This window comes from Enoplosus armatus, chromosome 17 (assembly GCF_043641665.1).
Source record: "Enoplosus armatus isolate fEnoArm2 chromosome 17, fEnoArm2.hap1, whole genome shotgun sequence".
NCBI classification, from domain to species: domain Eukaryota; kingdom Metazoa; phylum Chordata; class Actinopteri; order Centrarchiformes; family Enoplosidae; genus Enoplosus; species Enoplosus armatus.
This window is the reverse complement of record NC_092196.1, coordinates 4,007,804-4,027,076: the sequence shown is the minus strand read 5'-3', so window position 1 is coordinate 4,027,076 and position 19,273 is coordinate 4,007,804. Positions and strand designations below refer to the sequence as shown.

Genomic DNA, 19,273 nt, shown 5'->3' with positions numbered 1-19,273 from the left:
CAGATCCTTGATCCCCTCTCCATATACAGCCATGGACATGATACAGTAGGGTTTCCTTGACAGCAGTAGCCATGTTTTAAATCCTGTCCTATTTTAGCATCTATCTTCTGTTACCATCGACGTAGACCTTCATGGTTGTTCAGAAACACATAGATGTGCTGCGCAGCTGCACGGGGTTCCTTCATTACCATGAACACCAAGCTCTGATGTCATATTTTCTCACTAGTGCACAAAATGTGTATTAATCCGCAGCAAAAAGATAGTCCCCATCAAATGCACTGTTTACTTCCGTTTTGCATTTGCCAAAAACTACTGTGCCCATATATTTTATGAAATTGTTTAGCTTTTTTTTTTAAATGAGAGCACATACACACTGGGATTTGATGTCAAGAATAATAAAGAAACCACACAATTCAGGACACGGGTTCATAATGTCATGGTTTATGCCAGTTGCATTGTAAACAATGAGGAAAAAAAATCCTCCATTAGATCCAGTTACGTTTAATCAGTATTTAAAGATTGCGACAGGCTGCCATGACAGCACAGAAGCTGCTGTAACAGCCTGCACATTTACTCTACATAGATTTTTTACACCGTGTTAGCAAGTTGTCTGATTTGACATATTCAGTCATACCAGAGAAAACGAAGCTCGCCAGTGGAGACAAAAGTAGGAGGAAAGCCTCAACTGACCTGTTATTTTTCAAAGGAAAGCCTGAAAAATGCCTGTCCAAATGCCATGGTAGCAGCCTAGTGTTATCACTACAACACAGTATTGTATTTGCAAAGATGAAGTAATTCCTCCGGACTTTTCCTCTGAAGTGCAAAGATGATCATACTTGGTAAAAGGCAGATAAGGAATGCCTGTGTAAATGTGTCAGGATTATCCCAGCTCAGCGACGCCATTTTGACCTGTGTCGACTGCATAAAAGGAGCTTTATGTGATGGATTTTCACATATCAAATACCACATCAACTCATCGTGTTCTGGTTTCACGAAGGCCATGATCTTGTGTGCTGGACTGCAAATTTGTCGCTTTAAATTTCCCGATGCTGGTGTTTGTAAATATTCTAATGAAGTCTGAGCCTGGACACTGTGACCTTGTGTTTACACTGATGATACTGTAGGAAAAAGGTCACAGATTGGACCCCTGTCACACCTGTGTACTGTGTATGTACTGTGCGTAAGATAGTGATTACAGTGTGTCTAATATATTTTTACTACAATACATTTATATGACAGCTATAGTTTAAGATTTAACAGAACATATTATGAGTTTCTAAAACATGACGCATTTGTATAGATGAACTACTGAAGTGTTGACAATCGATTTTTAATGCATAACAACCACTTTAACTTTGGATCTATTGGAGGATTTTTAAGTACATTTTGCTGAAAATACTTTTGTACTTTTGTTGAATGCACTAGTTTTACTTGTAATGGAGCATTGGTGCGAAGCTTTGGATATACTCTGTGTTGACCTATGTCTACTTGAAACTCACATGATCCTACTGCTCCATCTCAGCCTTCAACAAAAGTGACCGCTTAACTGTTCTTGATTATTTCATCTTTTATGAGGATGTTCAAGCAACATTACATTACTTGCATGATTTATACAGTTTGCCAGTTCAAGCTGCACCGTGTGCTGTGTCGCATTCTTGGACTGTGGGAACTTCTCAACTTCTGAGACATGACAGTTGATTGAACGGCATGTTCTTGGAAAAAAAAATCTCAAGTTCCAGTCGTCCCAAGCTTCTCGCTACCACTTTAATGCAGCAAACACCCCCACCCCCTGCCCTCCAAAGTATATTGTGGTTGCTCCTCCTCCCAATGGCCTGACCTCAAATCTGATCTGGCAGGGTTATGTGAATTGAGCGAGCACATCGTTTGCTGGGTTATTATTGATCTTGTGGTGCTGAGCTTGGATTACTGCTTGGTTAATGGGTGCAGTGTTGATGGAGCTTGGAATATTATGATATTTAACTTCACCAGGCAGCGCCTGCATTTGGAGTTATAGGCTACGTCTTGCTAAGAGGCTGTATTTTCAGGGTCTTTGTTAAGCCGTGATTATCTGAGGTGCTTAACTATCAGGAACTAAAACACTGCCTCCACCAGATCATCTCTGGTTTATGTTTACTAGAATATCAAATGACTGGATTATTTGTTGTAAAATGGAGGAAAGCTTCATCTGTTCACATTATCATAATAGTTATAGGCATAATAGTTTTGGAAACACGCTTACTTGCGTTCTTGCTGAGAGGTAGATGAGAAGATTTGACGTCAGTATGCTAAAAATGAAGCTTAGCTTTACACAAAAACTGCAAACAGGCGGAAACAGCTAGCCTGGCTCTGTCCAAAGGTAATAACATCCGCCTACCGACACCTCTGAAGCTCACTAATTAACATGTTATATCTCGCTTCTTGTAATCCGTGCAAAACCAACACATTGTGGTTTTAAGGGCACTAAAAGCTAAGCTAATCACCTGCTAGCTGTAGCTTCATACTTACCGTACAGACATGATATACTCTCATTTAACTCTCGCCAAGAAAGCGATTAACGTGTGTCTCAAAATGTCAAACTATTTCTTTAAACCCGCACGGACTGATTTTCTTTGGCCACTTGGGGGCAGCAGAACACAACATTGACATATCATCACCTTTTAAAGTTGATATAGCAACGTTGCCAGCAAACAACTTGCTCTCCGCCTACTCTTTAGCTGCTTAATGATCCACTGTGTTCACCAGCTAGTCGCTAACTGTTTCTGTGTGCTGTCACATTGTTTTCACATCGTCATTTGATACGTCATTATGATAAAAACATTCATCACAGCCGTTTAAAATCTAAACTACTGACACCGTACAGCAAATGTATTGTAGTGGTAGACACTGTAGAAGTCATGCAAACTGCATGTTTCCTACTTTAGAGCTGCCATTATTTCGTCCTTCACTTTTTGCAATACCAGCTTTACTTTCACTTTATGACAGCTGAAAGGAGTGCAAAAGTCAAATACTTCTCAGAGGCAGTAACTCGCTGTGTGCCGCTAAAAGCTGCCCTGAGCTGGCACAGACTTGTAAAAACATTTGAGTTTCTTGACAGCTCCATCTGGATGTCGCAGAGCGTTATGTGAGTGTCTGAGCGGCAGCTCTGGTGGATTAACCCTTGCTGCGGTAATGAGTATTGATGGTAACCTAAAGACGAGGGAATCCACCGCTCCGATCAGTGGATCAGCTCAGTAATCTGCAGGAGCAGGCAGACAGAGACACACTTCTCTTTTGAGAGACCGAAGGCAGAAGGAGACCGTAAACACTTTGAGATGGAGGGAGTTAGAGAGGAGGAGAGACAGAATGTTTTTGAATGCCAAAAATAGCCTCCATGTAAGAGAGAAAAACAAACAGATCACCCTTCTAAGTTACTTCTGTAAAGCAGTGGCACACAAGGTTGCCTTCAACGCTGCCTAAGAGTGCTATGAAAACATCTAATTATAATGGAAAAGATAATTTAGTTGATCATTTTACTAGCATAACTGCTGTTTCCATGACTCTGTAGCATGATACTCCCTGATTACATTCTCCCTAGCTTGTAGCAAGACTAGCATAGAGGTCTTCAGACTGAATATGTGAAGTGAATTCAAGGTCCGTGCTGATGTTTCAAAAACACTATATTTTAAAATGTTCCAGTGTGAACGTAGTCAAAACATGTTAAAAGCACGAGTGTGAATCTTACCTTTTTAAATTTCTAGCATTTCATCATCTTTTTAAATAACATCATGTAATCCATGTACTCTTTATGATTTGAGATCTGTAGTTTGATGTCATTATTTTTTTTTTATCACTGTCTTGCAACATCTGAAGGGAACAATGCTAGTTGTATGTATGTGGGAATAGGTGCCTGTGTGAGTGCTGTAGTGTGCGTTACTTATCGGGGACAACATATTTAAATGTATAAACAAAATTAACTATTGTGCACCCAAATTAACAGACCATAAACTTAAATGATATTGTTAGCATGTTAGCATGTGCTTAAGGGATGTCAAGTTAACAAGACATTATGGACAAAATGTGAAGTATATCTATACATGAGGTGCCTATAAATACTGATTTCATTTGTTCATGTTAGCATCATCACATTAGTGTTATCACATTCATCAGATTTGTCCTCGTCCCCACTGTATTACTATGGAGACTAATGCAGTACAACGTCAACAGTCAAAGCTGTGAGGGCCACGGAAAATCCAACCTAACGTAGCCACTTGGATTTAATGCAATTTTGTTTCAGATTTTCATGGATGAATATTCCTTGAATTTGATCTTTGACAACCCTTCAACATGTTAAATAGCATTTTTACCTTATAAATGAAGCGATGACATAGTATTTCTTCACCATGACATCTGCATGGTCGTACAAACTAGTTCTTTTGAAGCATACTGAAGCCTTAATGTTGACAATTCATCTTTTCGTCTTGAACCTACAAGGCTTCTTTGTGCACTATCTCAATGGGCTTAAGGGTGGTTTCACATGTCCACATGTAACGTTATGCGCAGCTTCTGCCCACAGTGCTTCACCCGTTTAAACACAGAGCAGGGCATTTATGAGAGAGTGGGGGAGAGAGAGAAGGTCCCCGAAAGAGTGGATTAAAGCTCTTAGATTAGATGGCATCTGTTGACCTCAGAAGCACAGTGAGCAGTCGTCCTGGTGTGTGTGGTGGGTGTGAGAGAGAGAGAGAGAGAGAGATTATCACCACCAGCAGAATGTGCATTAGAGATTGGTTCTGGTTCTCTTTGTATACACTGTGTGTGTGTGTGTGTGTGTGTGTGTGTGTGTGTCGTGGTGTTGCGGGTGGATTATTAATCCTAATCCACTCGTGAATGTATGCTGAGCAGCGACAGGCCATTAGTGCCTGTTTTGGGTTTGTGTATGTGCATCTGTGTGTGTGTGAAAGTATATGAACACATGTCCATGTTTACCAGTGTGTGTGTGTGTGTGTTTGAGTGTATGCGTGAATGTGCACATGCATGCGGAGATGTACTGGTATGCACGTTTGTGTGTATTCCCGTATACGCGAGAGTGTAATCTGAGAGTGAATAGGAGGTTAGAGGGCCATTAACCAGTGCATTAGCCCTGACTGCAGACACACTTGGGAAACAGAGTGAGGAGAGGGGCGTGTGTGTGTGTGTGTGTGTCGGAGAGTTGATGGTTTGAGGATTTCAGGGGGAAAGGGACAATGGGGGTGAGGATTTAGCAGCGAGGGTGAGGGGGATTGAGTGCATTAGTGAGTGCATGTGTGTGTCAGTGTGTGTCGAAGGGATTGAGGGGAGCTGACCCATAAAAAGCAGACAGACACACCCTGAGCAAGAGTCGGCCGTCCCACCCTCTCCTCTTCCTTCTATTCATAATATACCAAACAAAGAATTTGATTTCATTGGATTCACACACCACTGCTGAAAATGTGTAAATATCTGTGCAATAAATGGAAGGTTGCCATCCTCGGTCGCCCAGAGGTATCTGCGCGATGTTATGAACAAGGGGCAATGGGGCTCTGTCGCATGCCGCGGTTTAAATTGTTCCAGCACAGTCACCAAAGACACGAGCCTGCCTTTGTGTTCACTGGCTCAGACGTAAGATTACGTTGCTTCACTTGACACACGGCGTATGAAGCACTGGAAGAGGAGAGGAGGAGGGAAGACGAACGAGGAGATACGGTTCAAAGAGGAAAAAAGATAGTTTGCTGCGTATGGGAAAGTCGCTTACTAAGTATGTCAAGCAAACACTTACACTTACAAAATGACTCTTCATTAAAACATCCAGCTAAATAGGAAAAAAAGGCATGGAAACAACAGCACATATAAATGTTGATATAAAATTCATAATTAGCGTTAAATATGATGTAGGTTATATAGTTGAGCGTGAACGTTCATTCTTGTGACCTTGAGATACGGTTAAATGCTCTGGAAAAAGCCAGTAAGTGGCCCTTGAGTTAGGTTTTCTTTTTTTTGGTCAAATAAGTTAAATATTTTCCCTAACATCAGATAATACTGACATAATGTTTCAAATGTAGCACAGTTCTTAATGGGTTATAAAGTATATAATCCCCAGCAGGGGGTATAGGGGATATATTTTTGGTTGCATAAACACTAGTGTATGTTGCTTGCTACATTTTCCTGGCAGCACGCTGTGGATTGTTGGGAGAGGAGTGAGAGGGAGGAGATGGAGGAAACAAGAAAATGGTAGCCAAGGATGTAGGGAAAGAGAAAGTGTGAGACCAAGAGGGACAGGGTGAAAAAAGGGAGAGCCCTCCGATATCTCCCGTTTTCTATTATTCATGAGTTACAAGAAGCACTGTAGGGGGAAGGAGGAGAAGAGATTGTAGCTTTCCGTCTTTCCCTAGAGTGTCGCCTGCTATAGGACCATCTGCCTCCTCTGTCTCTACCTCCTATTTTTCAGTCTCTTTTATTTTCTCCCCAGGCCTCTCTAGCGCTATCATTCATTTCTCTCTTCTCTTGCAGATTTGAACTTTAAGAGTTTTGCATACGTATCCCGGAGGGAAGAGCTGCTCAGAGCCGTGTAACTGCTGTTTTTTGGCTAAGAAACATCAGATCGAGGCCAGAAATGATAGTGAGAATTTGGCTAGCACTCTACTGGCTGAAAAACAACAATACAAACCTAGTGAGTTAGCTGGTACGCTAGATAGCCAGCGGACTTTCCAAAACCAAGACTGTGAATGCTAATATGATAAATATCACTAACAAAATTGTCTCTCTTTGGAGGATGTCTGAGTTTAGTGCTGATGTAGGAAGGAGCTATGAACTCTAACCAGACACCTTTCCCCACAGGGGTTTAGTCCTTCGTAGTTTTGTTAACATATCCCGGAGGTAGAGCTGCTCTAGGAGGCAGGAAAAGATGCTAAGAATTTGAAGACTTTTTGCACTCGGGGGACCGACTATGATAGTTGGCAGGTAAGCCAGACTTTTCACAGCCATGAATGCTGATGTGGTCATGTCACTAGCATTTCTATTTGAACCAAAGTTTCTTTCTTTGCCATTTGTTGAGAATTTAGTGTGTATTTAGTCAAGTGCTGTGGACTATGAAGGAGAAATCCAGACACTTTTCTATCTGCAGCTGCATTTACGTTTAGTTTTGCTAACACTTCCCAGAAGCAGAGCTCTTCTAAGAAGCTGAAAAACTTAATCGTGGTTTCTTGGGCTAAGTATGCGGTGACCAGACGCCCCTGTTTGTCGGGGATTGTCCCGGTTTCAAGCTGGGTGTCCCGAGTCCCGACAGATATCTGTAAAACACTAAATTGTCCCGGTTTGAAATAGTAACTATAATATTATACTTGTTTTCAGCGCTTACATAGATGTTTAACCTGTTCTGTCCCACTTGTTATTACCTATACAGTATATATTAACCCAATATAAAAACAGAAACTGTTTCTGTATTTGTGTCAATCAATCAATGTGTTGTTGTCAAGGCTGTTGCTAGGCTCTGAGTCACATGACGCTTGCGGCTCTTTCTGACAGAACCTGTCAGGATGCTAACAGTTAGCTCCAGGAGGCTTCACTCCTTCCTTCGTAAAAGTACCCGGCAACGAAAATGCTGCGTTCACGGTGTTGCGCGGTAGGTGTGCTAAGCGCTGAAATACATGTCCCCGATCCTGATGGAAGCGCCTTTGGTGCAACGCGTTGAAAAGATGGCCACCCTAAGTGGCAGGACAAGATGCTAAACATGTGAATGCTAGCACTACTGTACTACCTCAGAAAAAAGAAATCTGCTTCGTAACAGCTGGTTTGACACGCGATAGCTAGTTAGCTGCTTAGCTAGAAAATCAGCTGACTTTCCAAGACCATGACCATGATGCTAATATAGCCATGAATATCTCTTAACATTGATAATTTAACAAAAGGTCGTGTGTATTTAGCCATGTGCTGCTGTCTACGATGGAGAAAACTACCGACTTTAACCAGCCACCTTTGTAGACTGCAGGTGCTGAGTGTTTTATTCATTTTGGGTGGAGTATAACCTCTACCCTCCCATTGACATTATTCCTGCGTATAGTGTAAATCCTGTGTAGTATGTGCGCTTGTCCCTTTCTCTTTCTTTGCCTCTCTTATTAAACCCTGCTAAACTGACTGAACTGCCATCTTGTTTCACTTCATTGTTCAGTCTGACAGCTGTGTTGATCTCATCCAAGCTTGTTGTCATTTTTGTGGCAATATTTCTGTTGCTGTTTTTTTTTGTTTTGTTTTTTTTATTAATGCAGCAGTTTTGTCTGGCTCTGGCACTAGCAGACGCCATCCCCATTCTTAACGCCACCTACAGGTGTCACCGAGCACACCAGTATATAAATCACAGAGTAGATCGAAGATGTAGGCAGCGATTCAAAGGTTTGGAACCAGGCCCCTCTTATTGTGGATTTGCAGTTGAAAATATACTTACAAAGGTACACACAAAACACATAAAAACGAACCAAGACAATCAGGTTGTCTAAAAATCTTCTACTTTATTCAATAAGATAAATGTTTTTGTAAAACATTCAATAAAAAATGATCTTTAATTTATTGCTCATTGTCATCTTTACACTAGGACTTGATCTGATGCATAATAATTTTTCCAAAGCACTCTCACAAGGAATATGTTGCTAGATATTTAGACAAGATTTTATGCTGTCATTATAATAGTAATAACATACATACGTACGCACGTTCAGATTATATAAAAACAAACCAAACAAGTAAAGTTACAGTTGTTGAACCGAAAACAGACAAGGGACAGGCAGACTCAGGAATCCTCTCGAGCTAGTTCCGCTGTGAGACTGCAGCATTTGTTGCTTTTCCAGTGGTGTTGTAGGAGCTTAAATCAAAAGTTTTAAACCTTTGAATCCCAAAGTCATGTTGGAGGAGAAACACTGGAAAAGCTACAAACCTGAAGCTCAGGACTTTAGTTCTTTGTACCGTGGAAGCCATTTTAACAGTCCCCCCTTCATGCATCTGTCATGAAATTACAAGGCTAACTTTTAACGCAAAGCTTTAGCATCATTCTGTCAACTGGTTAACATACATTTTACCTTCTAACACCTAAACTATTAAAATAGAATTAAACGTAATCTCCAAAGTAAGGGAGGTGCATACTGTACATGCCTTTAAGGGAACTATGGGACTTCTAAAATGGCTCCATTTAGAGTCATCATGTTGCATACATGTTTCATTGGCCTCACTTCAGGTACAGTGATACAATTTTGCAGTTGTTATTTTGTTCACCAGAGGTTAATAAATCAGAAACATGTCAGGGTGATTGGATGGATTCTTTGCTTCTCAGACATGTTTTACTGTTCGAAGATAGATGCAAGCATGTTTGATAAAATAAAATAAAAAACACAAACAACTTATTAGCGCGTCACTGACCACATAATTGTTCAAATCGAGTTTAAAAAATAAAAAAGAGTCAAATGAAATATTTGCAGTTACATATAATAGGAGTCATCCAAGCACCGAGTAGCCTTTAGGGAACTGGGTCAACTTGAAGAAAATGTATATAATGAGACTCATTACAGTACTGAGATGACGTGAGGCTCCCCTGTCCCAAGCCATTTAGAGAATCCCACATCCTTGCCACTCCTCCCCTCATACACATTCTCACTAAGCAGTTTGTGTGTGTGTGTGTGTGTGTGTGTGTTTTTGTTGATCTGCTCTGCTTCAGGCCTGCCTGTGTGTGTGTGTGTGTGTGTGTGTGTGTGTGTGTGTGTGTGCGACACAGCTGCGTGCGGGCATGCCTCGCAATCCACAAGGGAGCCTAATGTCCAAATTGATGCACTTTTTAAAAGAAATATGCACACACATGTACGCACACGCAGGCCAGACCTGAGGACAGCTGTGATCATGCCACATATTTACATTCTTGTTTTAAGGAAACTGTGTACAAGGCAGTAGTAGATGGTGATCTGGCAAGGTGTAGTCTTTTTTTTTTCATTTTCTCGTTTCTTTCAAGTTGGGGTATGAGGAAGAGGGAGTGCAGACACAGGAAACAAAAACTAAGGTGAGAGAAAGGTCTCATCAACAAATAAATAAATAAATAAAGCGAGCATTGATCAATAAGTTAATAAGTTAAAGGGGTCTGTCTGTATATGTGTGGAGGGAGATAGTGTGTGTGTGTGTGTGTGTGCATGTTGAGCGTGTGCGTGTATGTGTGTTTGCGTGTTGTCCTCAGGGGCTGTAGCTAAGGAGGAGAGGGAGCAGTGAACTCAACCCCAGGGACCCGTAGCTTCATCCTGCTCTGACAACACAAACAGAGCTGCTGCGACACTTTCCGACGCAATGACACCGAAGCAAAACAACACCGCTTGCAGATCCCGTCTTCAGAGTGTAAATGTCATAAACATGCTTTGCAAGTTGTGCGAAATCAGAACTACTTATGACAATATGCAGGAGTCGCACTGAGAAGATAGATGTGAAAGCTGAAAACGCGGGCTAATGCCGCTGTCTCGGTGAGCGTTTCTTAATTCATGCGTGTTCTTTCTACCGTGTACAGGCTTCCATTGTCCCTACGACGTGGACGCTCAAAACAGCAACTAACACTTCTGTCTGACGAACTAATTTGTTTCAAGCATACTGACACCTTTACACCATTAATAAGCTTGTTTTACATAACATATTCATCTCTCTGATCTGATCTGTAACAGTGGCATCATTTGTCAAGAAGGTTTGAAGTGTAATCAGTTAACAATAAACATGCTTATAATTTGTAAATGCACCATAAGAACCAATAAAGACTTAAAACTGGTAATAAGAATAACTCATACTGTTGCAATGGCTTGCAGTATGGGCATATAATGTAACTGCCCTCGTGTTGGATGGGAAGTGCTTCGAATGGGGACAAAGACACCATTTATACTCTTGGGTGGATCAGATAGCTGTCAGATAACTGTAAATACATCCAAGAGGCATTCGAGATGGACCGAAATCCGACTGCTCAGCTTATGGATGGTTGTTAGCTAACTAGCTGAACTGTTACTGCTGCAGTTCTCAAGCTATTCTTCTTCTGCCGTTTTTTTTTTTTTTTTTGCCCGAACCGCTTCAGATGCAGTACCACAGTCCTCTGGGCTGGAGCGCAGCCAATTTGTGATTTACGTGTAGCGGGGGAAAACCAAGACGGATTGCACTTTGATTTGTGATCTGGCCAATGGTTACATTTAGCTACTGTAGCTAATGTAGCTAAGTGTAAGTAAAAAGTGGTTTACATGACATCTGGATTTAACCCGGATCCGCGACACTTGTAATGACAAGTGTAAATGGTTCAAAAAGCTTTATGATGAAGAGCAAAAGCATCTTACTATAAATACACATGATCATATGAGTCTTAATGTCCTTTACATTTAGGTCTGTGCCTTATAAGGCCAAGTTCTAAGTTGGGGGGAATTGTGAAACATTAAAATCCTCGTCTGTAAGCCAACATAACCAAATCGGTGGTGGACAAGTACACTGTATATACTGTAAATGATCTTCATTTAATTATAAATCATTAGAGGCTCTTATGGGTAGTTTAACTTAGTTTTAATGAGCTGTTAACTCTATTAACGTTCAATTGAAAAAGCACCAAAAATCTTAACGTGGAACAAAATTCCCCCAGCAGGTCTAGAGTCAGTTTGGCAGTGACTCATCAACTCACCAAAAATGGAAGAAGAAAAGAAAAACTGCTGTGCCCACAATGTAGAGTAGAGATTGTAAAAGAGGAGAGAAAGCTTGTGACTAGCAGCTGCATAAATAAGTCATCATATATCCATATAGAGACATGTAATAGAGTATTGATCATCGCCGTCTTATATCATAGTAATGATGCATTGCCGTGGCAGGAATAAACTTGCAGTGAATGTGTGGCAGTCAGGGAAAAACCCCAAAGTTTGGAGTGATAGTGTGCGAGTGTGTGTCTCTGTCGGTGTGTGTTTTAGTGCCCTTCGTCGGGGTGTGTGTGTGTTCAGGGGGAAGTTGGGGGATATCAGCTGTTGTACATTCACGGTGAGAGGTTAGGAGGCGCTGTCCTGCCATGGATGGCCCCTCACAGGGCCGGGTCAGGAGGGTCAGGTTCAGTGGTCATCTGAAGGTGTGTGTTGGTCAGGGCGGTTAAAGTTGAAAGGTCATGGCAGGGGGGTGGGGGGGGTGGGGGGTTGGTTTCTTCTAGAGAAGGATGCATTTTCCTTTCTCCACCCACGGGTTGTTCTTCATCAGCTCCGGGTTCAGGAAGGGATCCTCTGGGACGCCGTCCTCTATCCACTTTACCAAGCTTTGTGGAGAGACAGAGACATTTTTCAAATTCCAGAGGAGGTTTATTACCACAATCCGTCCTCTATCCAGTTTTCCCTCTTTTCCATACAAGGCAAGAAAGAGAGGGAGAATCTGAGCGACCAGAAGTAACTAATTACATTTACTTCTGCAGCTGCAGCTTTTTGATGATTTTTTGGAGAAAGTTCTATTTTTTTTAAGTCCTTTTATTTAACCAAAGTAGTGTACTTTACAGCAGTTGAAATCACATCCATTAAAGACTTCAAATAATATTGGCTCTCCCTGAGCTTTAATACTGGGAAGCACCCATTCACAATGTACATCAGTGACGATTAGATGAGTAATCTGCTTTTAGTTTGTGCGCTCTGTTGTGTCTCTTCCAAATTTTTTCCACTTGCGTTAAAGATTTGTTTGATATTTTTGGAAATACACTCATTTAAACATAACATGTTAATTAGTGAGTTTTAGATGTGGTGGATGGGGTGGACAGTCAGGCTGGCTGTTTCCCCCTGATCCTGGTCTTTATGCTAAGCTAGGCTAAGCTAACCTGGTGGTAAAGTCATATTTACTCTAACTCTCAGCAAGAAAGCAAGTGTATTTCCCAAAACATAATTTTTCCTGGTACAGCCTTCCTCGGTCTGGTATGACCAGTAGCTTATGATTGCTAATGTTAGCAAACATTAGATATATATATATTTGTAACGTATCTGTAACTGAATTAGTTCCCTGCTCATTCACCCGTGCGAATTCAGTTAATTATCCATAAAGTGACAGTACTTCACGCACTCTTTCCATCACTGCTTCTCCTGTTTTGTTTCAACAGTTTTTTATGAGAGTTTCACGCGGGGTTTCAAAACAGTGACCCTGAACACTTTTGTACTTTAGTCAAAAGACGGCCGTCTCTAGCGGCGCTGATGAAGCCTCAGATGAAGTGTTCCGTCTGAGTTTTCCTTCTGATTGGCCCTTAATCTACTGGCTCTGCAGCGAGAGCTTGAGACAGACAAAGAGAGTACAGAACTTAATGACGGCTGCAGCTTTGCTTAACGATTCCTTGTGCGCTGTGACAGTATAGCCTTCATGGCAGCATTAGTTAATGAAGTCATAAGTTTTGATTTGAAAAAAATGTAAAGGCCTCACTTGGGAAAAGCGCTTTCTTTGGTATTTTTAACTGTTCCTTTATTTCTAAGTTTAAGAAAATACTGTTGTTACAATGGTGGCTGGGTGTCTTAATATATAGACAATGCATATATATACCAGGATACAAAAACATACAAACAGTATATGCTTTTATTCTAAATATGTCCCTACAGTCTGCACATATTTGTAAGTAGTGCTCCATACCAGAATCCAGTGTGAATATTGCCTATTAAAGGAACAGTTTTGGGAAATACACTTATTCTCTCTCTTGTCAGGTGTTCAAGGAGAAGATCGATACGACTCGCATGTCTGTACGGTAAACATGAAGCTACAACCAACAGCCGGTTAGCTTAGCTTAACACAAGGACTGAGGGAAACAGCTAGCTTCGCTCTGTCCAAAGGTGACAATATCCACCTACCAGCACCTCTGAAACGCACTATTAACACAACATATCTTGTATTTTGGTTACGTTTGGACAGAGCCAGGCTAGCTGTTTCCCCCTGTTTCCAGTCTTTGTGCTAAGCTATGCTGATCGCTGCTGGTTGTTGCTTCATTTTTACCGTAGAGACGTGAGAGCGGTGTTCATCTCCTCAACTAACGCTGGGCAAAAAAAGTGAAATTACTGCTTTGCCTAGAGATGCTGTGTTGTAAATACAGTAAGAAATCTTTGACTTCAAATCTTCAGTTAAAAACATGATCCACTGTGTAAGTGGATGAGCAACATTTTCATTTTTGTTCAGTGTCTAACTACATTTTTTTTAATGTTTTTCAGTGTGCTCAATGTATTTAGCAAAAACAAAGCCACTTATCACAGTTGTTTGGGGCTTGAACTCTTTGTGGAGCTATTGTACTACTCACTCAGTCACTGTTTTGGAGGACTTCTCTCGTTTGAAGGCCAGCTGGTACTTGAGGCTCTCCACCTCCTTCTTCATCTGGGGCAGGTCCATCTCATCCATGGCTGCAGCTTGATGTCAGGCTTTTCTACCTGAGCCGAGCGGGGAGGCCAGAGTTATAAATATGCAGCACATAACACTGTTAAATAGTAGGCAGACACACTCAAAACACCTGTGCCCTGCAGCAAGAACACCACGAAGTACATCTGATTTATAACCGCTGATTAGCGAGTCCACCTACAGAAAGGGAGAATAGAGGCTGTTACAAACAAGTGCTGCCAAAACAGGCAGACCCACTTAACACCACAGGATACATTCAGTTGCCTTCTTTTGTGTCCTTGGGGCTGCATGCTTCCACTTTAGGAAAAGTGTGTGAGGGTGCGTGAAAGCTAGTTAGCAAGAGCAAGGTAGAGCATTGGAACAAATCTTTAAAAAGCACGTGGGGGGGGGGGGGGGGGGGGCAATAAAGCAAATTTAGAATTTGATCAAGATGCCACGGCCAGGATTTGGACAAACAATCTCATTTCAAGTGACAGTTGTTCAGAGGCTCAAAAGGGAGTGTAGTACAGCGCAGTTCAGACATGTGTCGTGTAATGCGTAACAGGCCCCTGTCATTTAATGGACGCGAGTCAGTATGTTATTTCCTCCGCACAGGTTCTGTTTATGACACCAGCACTTCTGAAGATTGGATTTTCCAGGCAAATATTCCCTAAAAGTGTAAATCTGAGCCACCCATCCGACGTAATGCGATCAGTGCTCCCTCTCCACAACCTGTAGAGATTAATGCATCGGTAACGTGCACTTTAACAGGTCATATCCATTTGCTTAGTTTAATAGGAGGAAACGCTATTAGCAAAAGACAAAATCTGCCCCACGGAGACTAAACTAGTAGTGCATTTTATCATGTCATAGGTTATTAGCTGTCATTGAAGTTGAAGATTCAGTATTGTATGAGAAAAGTGTACGGAACATGAACTGTTCACAATATGTCATATATCTCCGCCTGTATGTTAATGAGAGAATTAACACTATTAGATATTGAGTGATTGAAATATTTTGGTAATTTTACTTTTGTTCTATTCATTTTTTTTTTTTACATTTAATTGTAAGTTTCTATATTTACTTAATTAAAATGTTGCAGGTGTATTATTTGGTGGGAACTAAAATCATGATGTGCAGTTACATGATGTTATCAGTGCAGATTTCTAGTACAATTCAACCTTGGGCGAGAGGGAGAAAGACACATGTAACCAGGTCAAAGTCAACTGCAGGCCTGCACTTCTGTATAGATGTACTGTAGCTTACCATAAAGACTGCAGAGAGTGGGGGGGACAGCCAGCAAGTGAAAAAACACACCTACCAACTACTACTAAAGCTCACTAATTAACATTATTTCTTGGCAAACAACAGCCAGGCACAGTGACTGCGCACAGCTTCCCGACGTCAGGTCATCACTTTGAGGTTGCCAGGATTGGTACTTTCTTGCTCATACAGGGACGTAGCTAGCAGCACATGCTATAGCCGGTAATTAAACATACAAGATACACTGTGTGAATTAGAGAGCGTTGGAGGTGTTGGGAGACTTTTGCTAGTTAATGCACAAACATGAGAGTGGTGTCGATCTTCTCGTCTCACTCAGTGAGTAAAATGTTGAAATGTTCCTTTAAACGCGGTATATTTAGAACTTTACATAACCCACTGAGGCACTCTTTCGGTTGTGAAGGGTTACAGGGAAAGGAAGGGCTTTTGTGCAATGTATTTTGGGCCGTGACCAGTTTGTACCTCGATCTCATATGTTAGGATCAGTAAAAAAAAAAAAAAGGTTAATAATTGGACTTGAATTTGTAACTGAGGATACCGCGGCCAAGAAAGCAGTGGTCAACTCCCTACGGCAATAATGTCTTCATTCTCTTCCGCTGCGTCTTTTTCTTTGTCTGCTCCTCCCTCCCTCCCTCCCTCTCACTCTCACTGCCCACCCACGCTGTGTCCACCATACCCTCTCAACAGCACTCTTCCCCTCTTATGTGTGTGTGTACTTGCGCTTATGTACCCTGGAGTGTGTGTGTGTGTGTGTGTGAGTCATTTGAGGATTCGGGTGAGCCGAGTGCTTGTCTAGTCTGCACTCAGAATCGATCTCACCGAGGTGCTTCAACACAGAAACAACAATGGTATTTTTAAAGGGACATTAAATAACACTTGATATTACGCAATTGTCCTTTATGACAGTTTAGTGAGTGAGGGGGCAGTTTGAGGCAGGAAATAGCAGCTCTGAATCCAACACCTACTTCACCGCATGGTCACGATGCTAATGAACTAAATAAACCATAACAATACAACAGACATTTGTTGTATTCTCATTAAAATGGCTCTGAAAGTCTTAGTACTTAGTACTTCTATTTTTACCCAAATGCAGTGTAGCTAGAATGGTAGTTGGAAAATTATTCAGTAAAAATAAGAATCTAATAATAATTTTATTCTACATGTCCCGACAGACGTCACGTCGTATTGGAAAGTAATGTTCCAGACCAGAATACTTTGTAAATGCTGTCTGAGATGCACTTATTCACTTCTTTTGCCAAGAGTTGTGTAGATATAAGATCGATACCACTCTCATGACTGTATACGGTAACTGTGAAGCTGTAAGACTTCAGGCAATGAGCTTAGCTTAGCATAAAGGCTGGAAACAGCGAGCTCTCTGAAGGTAACAACGTCTGCCTACCAGCACCTGGAGAGCTCACTGATTAACACGCCATATAGCTGCTGTTTTCATTCATTTTATTTATTTATCCTTTATTTAGCCAGGAAGGTCACGGTCTCTCCTTCCAGGGCGTCCTGGTCAATCTATAGCTTGCTGACCCCCAAACATTTTTTACATACCAGATCATCAAAATGGTTACTTAAGAACAGAACTAATCAGTCATCTGTCTGAACATCTAAAAGCTGTAAAAGGTTGTGAAGGCGAGACTGAGACCTTTTGTGAGTTTGAGGAAAGCACCTGGTGCAATATTACATGACAACTTGTGTGTCTTACCAATATTAGACAGAGAGAGGCAGAGCGCTGTCCTGGCTGGGATCAGGTTTCAGCGGCATCCTCCGGAGACGACAGGAGGATTGAATGCGTTCCTCTTTCTAACTCTATCACTCACCCTCTCCCCCTCTCTCTCTCTTTCCCGCTCTCACTTGTATTTGTCTGCTTTGTCCTTTCCTGTCTCCCTTTTCTCGCTCTGTCTCTGTTTGTCTGCTGTCTTTTTCATTCTTCTTTTTACTAATTTCGTCTCATTCTCGCCTTCTTTTTTTTCACTCTCTCTCTCTCTCTGCCTCAGTCTCTGCAGCCTCTGTCACTATATCTCTCTGAAAGAGCGATGCACAGTTTTAGGGGAGAGTGGCCTTAGGATGTAAAGGTGGTGGGTGAGGGCACACCGTGCACAACTAAAAACCACTGCCAGAAAATGCTAAATCCAACTGTCTGAATCAACTATATTGATTTAACATTATGTAACTGCCGGTTTAGCCCCCGTCTTTTAGCACGTTATCATGTAAGTAGCATTAACGTGCATATTTATGACCTCTTTACAGAGTTCTCGTTTAACTTCAAATGTTAAAAAGTCAGCTGGAGGCAGCGTTTTCAACCTACTCATGAAGCTAACGTTAATTAGCTAGCTACAGCAGACAATGATATGTGTCGCATGCTCCATGAAAAGCCCCCAAAACATCTGTGATCAGAAGCTAGAAGTCTTTTTTATTTGGTCGTTTCTCATTGTTCTGTACAAGCACGGTGACACAGAGGGGTCTCCTACAACATGAGTGTGTTTGTGTAATAGGAATTCACATGTAAATCGAAATGCGTCTCCAACAAGGACCATAATACTTGAACTCATTTTACATTATTAAATGATAAATAAAGATATTTCTGTAATCTGTGATTAAACTACTGCAATTACTATATTAAGATAGTAAGAAAAAGTAGGCTTATCTAGGTAATATATGAATACATTAAATCAAAGCGACCAAATCTATCTACCTGCTTGCATCCATTCAAAGGACTCCGCCTGTCATCAACACCTGCCCATGTACACATGTCTACGTTTATCGTCTGCACCTCAGCCGCCGGCTCATTAAAACCTGAGCACACCTCGAGCCTTAGACACCACCCGATGGAGACATTTTTCACCAATAAAAACTGAAATCAAGGAAAGATTCTGCCGTTGTTGCTGCCGTGTGGCTTGCTGTTGCCTTACACTGCGAGGTTTAAATCAAAAAGATTCTTCGAGGCGGGTTTCCGCTGTGCAGCATTCTCACTTTCTTCCTTTCAGTGCTCTCTGATATCTGTTTTCCGTCTGTTTCCCCGCTGTCTTCCACAGATGCCTGCTCTCTAAGAGCTCCCTGGCCATTGTCACAAATTTCAGTTAATCCTTTACTCCACACATTAGCAATCTCTCTTCCTCTTTCTCTTTGTTGCCCAGCCAGGAGTTAGTCATGTCCAATTATGGTTGTTGCTGATAAAACCTTCCAAAATAACACGTGCCATCTGAACCAGCAGTCATATTTCAACATGCTTATGTAGTTTTATTGAAACACCAATATATCGTTGACACATTTATTGTGATCCCTTGATAAAATGACTATAAACCAATCTCAAGCCCTCGTCTGCTGACTGTCACATGGACGACATTGGCTTCCTCAAAGGCTTCTCTCAGTGTACTGAAGAGGATAAACAAGGTGGAAGTCTTCTTCCCACTGCAGAAACTAAAAGCTCACACGGGATGTAATAAGGATGTGTGTTGGCTGTTGCCTGCTGGTTTTGACCTGCATGTTAATGTGTTGTCTGGACATGTGTAGATTTTACAGAGATACACAGTGGGCGAGACACTGCAAGTGGTATTGTAGCAGTTCTGTTGGCATATGCAGATGACAAAAATTGAGATGACCCTCATGGCTACAGGGACGCGGAAAGTATAATTTGGAGGTAAGCCTA

The 19,273-nt window shown here is 41.5% G+C and overlaps 1 protein-coding gene across 1 annotated transcript; it reads right to left on the bottom strand.

Moving 5' to 3' along the window:
- Positions 1-12,162: 12,162 nt before the first annotated feature.
- Positions 12,163-14,361, bottom strand: gng13b (guanine nucleotide binding protein (G protein), gamma 13b). Its single transcript, XM_070923946.1, has 2 exons — positions 14,264-14,361; positions 12,163-12,268 (listed from the first exon to the last, which is right to left on the bottom strand). Exons 1-2 carry the CDS (start codon positions 14,359-14,361, stop codon positions 12,163-12,165), a joined length of 204 nt encoding a protein of 67 aa, XP_070780047.1.
- Positions 14,362-19,273: the final 4,912 nt, after the last annotated feature.